Here is a 5,248-nt window from a genome sequence, read left to right on the forward strand (position 1 = left end):
CACACACACACACACACACACACACACACACACACACACACACACACAGGAAAGTATTGCAGCTGTCTATAAAGAGAAAAAACACAGAGGGAGAACATAAAAATTAAAAATTGAAATAACAGCAAATATTTCAAATTTTATTGGTATGAGAATGTAGTAGAGAGAGGAAGAGCAGTCAGTTTGTCCATCAGGAGCCTGAGCCTATACGTAACCATAGAGACTGAGGAGCCATGCACTAAGCCACTCTAACTATAAACTTATCAAAAAGTTATGAGCCTAGTCTTAGAAGAAGGAAAGGGCGCAACGGTGGTGCTTTTGGTAGAGCATGTGACTCATGTATGTGGCCTCAGTTGTCAGAGGTTCAAGTTCCAGCCCATTGACCTTTGTCTTTCCCCTGTCTCACAACACACTTTCCTGGTGATTCACTAGCAAATAAAGGCTACTAGAGCCAAAAGAAATCTTTAAAAAAATAAAAGTTGACAGGAAAAAAAATGATTCTTTGTATTTAAAATATAACCTTTTCCTGTCATGTTGTACAAAAAGTTCAGAGGTCAGGGTTGATGAGAAGATGGATGAAGCTAAATACAAGGCAATCCTGGAAGAAAACCTATCACAGAAGACTTGAGCCACCAGAAGTTCAACAACAATCTGAAACACACAGACAGAGTTACAGTGAAATAGTAATATTGATGCATATTGATGGTTTAGATTGGCTCTGTTAACGCCCCAATGTACTCCATCCAGTCTGGCTGGGATTAAACAATTATGAAATAAGTCTGGGTAAAAGTTTCAGTTTCCAGACGTTGCTAGAGACTTACCTCAAAATACTCACTGCTGTAACTCTATCGAAAGGTGATTCTATGAAGTATTGATTGCTTAAAGGGTATAATTAAATATGGAGAAGACTGTATGTAGATCGAAGCATTCAGCTCTGGCAAATGGAGGAGACCAGTAACAAAGGCTAACGTCAAACTGTTTAGATGCATCCACTATAGATGCTATTAGTGTGATGCAGCCTAATAACAGTGGACTCAGTACAGTTAGCGGTGTACTCACTGCTATCTGGGATGTGATTCCCAGATGCAAGTTATCATTTTTCTGTGGAAATGGAATGCAGCATTAATGAAGGAAGAAAGAAAAACTGCTTACCTGCGTTCAACTTTCTGTGAAGAAAACCATCGTCCACTGAAATCTGTGTTCGTCTAAATGAAACCATAAAGATGGTCAGTAATCAGTGGATAAAAGCAGATGGAGCGTTGCCAGGTTTTAATTTGGCTGTACTGCTTTATGTTGCTTCATCTAGATGTGTGCACATGCTTGGCTTGTAACCACGTTCCATTTTGCTCCATCAAATAACAAGAATCCTTTTATTATGTTGGTAGAAATCAGATAATTGGGCTCGGCTCCCTGTTTAATGACTGATGACTCGTTGATTTGACTCCAGGGGCTGGCTCTTAGATTCACAGGGGATCCATACACTCACACACACACATAGATGGCCTGTGTGTACTCTCCCCTCCAGGGTAGCAAGATTGCTTATTAATGGAAGTAGGTCACCCCCGCCCCCCACCCCCTGCCTGCCTGCCTCACCCCTCCCATCTTCCACATAGAGCTGAAGGCAGAGTAGCTGTAGAAGGGAGATTAATTCAGCAAAGTTCTACTCAGAGCTCATGCTGATGTGTAGACGTGAATGTTTATTTTCAATCTTAATCTGTGTCTTTTTGAAGGCTGTCTCCGCTGCACCACGCTGCTCTTAGTGGGAACAAGGAGCTGATCTCTCTGCTGTTGGAGGCTCAGGCAGCAGTGGATATCAAAGATCATAAAGGTAAAAACTCACAGATCCAAGGGTTCTGTGAGAGTAGACACAAAGCTCTCCACCCCCACCTGAAAAAATAACTAAACATAATATTTAAAATCTAAAAAACACTAGAATCCTGTGTGAACTTGTTGAAAATGCAGTTATTTGTTTTTGTCGTGTGTGAGAGAACAGCGACAGATTTATTTGTAGAGTAAATAATAGAAAACAGAGGATAAAAGCTTCATGGCTGCTTAACCGAGAGCCAAATGGCATCAGAGCAGGAAAATATCTCCAGCCAACATTGTTGGATTCTGACGGAAGAAAAGAGGAAATCTCAGGGCAGATGGGAGCTATAATCCCTGCAGGATGTCGGCCTAGTCTCTCTGCTCTCTCAGTCAGTGGTGCCCCTCCTCCACCCGTCTAAGTACAGAGATACACCTGGTAGGCGTATTTGCCACATGGCCCTCCCTCCTCAGTGGGAGTTTTTCTGTTCCAGACATGTCGGGGAATCGTTCCTCATTACAGACTCATTGATTGGATCAGATGGGAGACCCTGGATGTGTCGCTCCAGTTCCAACTGAATGCTCTACCAATATTGCGTGACATTATTTCAAAAACACTAAGGTCAATATTTAAGGTAGTTTGACACAATTTCTGAATGCCTCACTTCCACGTCCTTTCAGTGCTTTTCTTCAGAGTATGGGCTCGATTGTTTTTTTGACACCTTGTCAAGAAAAGTCGAGCTCATCCCACTTCCCCATGCTGGAGATTTTAGTTTAATAGTAACAATAAATAAAATTACCTTTAAAATTGAGTACACAGGTGACATCAAGACCCAACAGTAGAGTCAGACAGTAATAAAATTAATCTGGTTGTTATTGTGTCCTGCAAACTTTGCTTTAATTCTACTTTTTTCTATTTAATCATAAAAAAATCATAGTCAGGCAGAAAGAGAGTCATGAAACAGGAAGAGCAGGTCTTGGGTTGATATTGGTTTGATTATAAGAATAATCAATTAATCCTTCCTCTGTATTATAGTTTTACTGCTTGCCTGAGATGCTTTATTATCATTACATATATATATGTAATGATATATATATCATAATAACTTTATTGAAAAGTTCTTATAGGTTTATAAGATCTATAAGAACTTTCATTAATTTTCATTGCTATGGTAACTTAGTACAAAAAAATAATAAACCACCAACCCACAATAACTTACATAATCTTTGTTACAACACTCCACACTCACTGGCACAACAGGACGAGAGTTGTTTAAAACCTTTAAAGGGGCAGTATCATGATTAATCAACTTTTTTTTAGCATTGCATCATATTATAGTTTTATTCTCTCATTAAAATCATTCCTGGAGTGTTGCCTTGATTCTGTCCTGCATGTTTGACAAACCCTTTAATCCTCATGGCAACCATTCAACTGTGCAAAACACCTGGATGAATCTAGCTCTGCTTTGGAGCTGCAGTGGCCAAGCTTCTAAGCTTCTGCCTCGCAGAGCAGGCCTCCTCCACAACTTCCCCACTCAGATCCTTCAGACTAGTCTGTCGCAATTAACAAACACTTGATGGAACGTCTAGTCTGCTGACCTCATTATACAAGCTACTTCTCAGTGAAACGCAGGTAAAAATGTTGTTAAAGTTAATGGAGGAGCCATGTTGTGATGACTTCCTGAAGGTGGAATGTTGGAAAGTGCAGGACTTTCTTTACAAAACAGAGGCCCAATGTCAATGTATTAAATTTCAATGTCTAATTTCTTTTGTTATATTTTTATGACAACTAAAGATAACATAGCTATTTGATTGTGCTATATGATGGCACTGTTTGGAAAATATGTAATACCTCCTCTTTTAAAATGAATCAATCTTTCATTGCATCAGCATAACTTCACATAATTTGTTTAAGGGAAAATTAAACTTTAATTGAAATAAATTTTTCTAAGGCTTGGAGAAGATGCTCACATCAGGAAAGAATTTTTTTTTTTTTTTTTTACAAAACCACAAAAGATGGCACCTCAGCAGACCCGTTTATGAAACTTATGAGTTTTGGTCTTATCCAGAATGGGGAGAAGTTTGCACACAGACAGCGCCAAAGAGTGAAGCTGATGGTGGACTGGTGGAGAACACACACACCCCACTCTTCCACCATCATCATCATCATCACCAACAACAAGATCTGCAGAGAGGGTCTTCATCCAGGACTTGTACAGGTCCAGGTCAGGCTCAGTTTGCAAAAACCGTCTGTTGTTTCTCTACACAGTCTGAGTAGTCAACTACTCCACTGGGAGACTAAATATGTACCTGTCTTTAAAAAAAGAATAAAAAGTGTGTAAATCCAAATCAATAGACATGTTGATATTTTCATCTTGTTTTATTTCCCTTAATGTTTATATAGTTATACTTAATATTGCACGCTGTGTGTATAGGAAAGCAAAGTAAAATTTTTTGTTTGCACACATAAACTTGGCCAATAAAGCTGATTCTGATATCCCAGTGTGTAGATTTGGGGTCTGAGTTGACCATGGCAGACGTTTGATTTCTGTCTGAACAACCATTTCTGCATTGTTGAGAATGAAAATCCCGATCGATGAATCGTAATTTGTATTGACACACGGAGCATAAAATCAGCCAAGAAAAGCTGATTTCATACGTAAATAAAAGACTTTACGTATTTTATTCACTTTCAGCGCTGAAAGGAGACGCTTTAACCATTACATCTGAGAAGAGTTTCTAAAAAGTCTGAGCAGCGTCTGAGGAGGAGGAGGAGGAGGGCAGCTGATTATATGGACTGAAGACACTCCCTGAAATCACATCATGTCTCTGTGGCCTGATAAGTTTCTGTTTCTCTGAGGAATGAGCCTTAGTGTCCAACAGAATCAAAAATGTAACTCTTTACTATGGGCCTTTTGTTTAACAGCATGTGACTCTTTCTCGACCTGGTAAAGCGTCTCAACACTATCTTGATAAAATATCACATCAAGCTTTCTCTCAAAGACCACAAGGTTTTCCTCTTACAAGCTGCCTGGGGCCTGGGGACATAGGCATAACTACCTGAAGGACTGGTGTGGACATGTCCCCACCAACTGTGGCATGAAGGGGACAGTCCCCACCAATATTTCCTGCACCTTTTTTTTCTTTATGTGCCTAAATCTATGTAACTCGTTGTATTCAAAGCATTAACAGACAGGTAATGCTTTTTAAAATTCCTTTGTAAAAACGTAAATGGCGAGTCCGCTCAGTGATCTAGTGCAGTGGTCCCCAACCTTTTTATTACTGCGGACCGGTCAAGACTTGGAAAATTTTGCTACGGCGCGGGGGTGCGTGAGGCGGTGTTGGTGTTCCCGCAAATCCTGAATATACCCAATTTGGCTTGTCTTGGAGTTTTTATCGCAGCCTGTGGGGTTTTCCCTGACTGGGAACGAGAATACAACCTGTTGAA

General features: G+C 40.0%; 1 protein-coding gene across 6 annotated transcripts in view; it reads left to right on the forward strand.

The window, feature by feature from the left end:
- The window catches only part of LOC103462904 (caskin-1-like), a 141,878-nt gene that overhangs the window by 45,169 nt on the left and 91,461 nt on the right, over window positions 1–5,248 (forward strand). For all 6 annotated transcript variants that reach the window (XM_017304680.1, XM_017304674.1, XM_008405998.2 and 3 more), the window contains exon 3: window positions 1,728–1,825. In XM_017304680.1, coding sequence (XP_017160169.1) covers window positions 1,728–1,825 — 98 coding nt within the window. The remainder of the gene's footprint in view (window positions 1–1,727; window positions 1,826–5,248) is intronic.

The sequence above is a fragment of the Poecilia reticulata genome, linkage group LG1, assembly GCF_000633615.1.
Source record: "Poecilia reticulata strain Guanapo linkage group LG1, Guppy_female_1.0+MT, whole genome shotgun sequence".
Taxonomy (NCBI): Eukaryota; Metazoa; Chordata; class Actinopteri; order Cyprinodontiformes; family Poeciliidae; genus Poecilia; species Poecilia reticulata.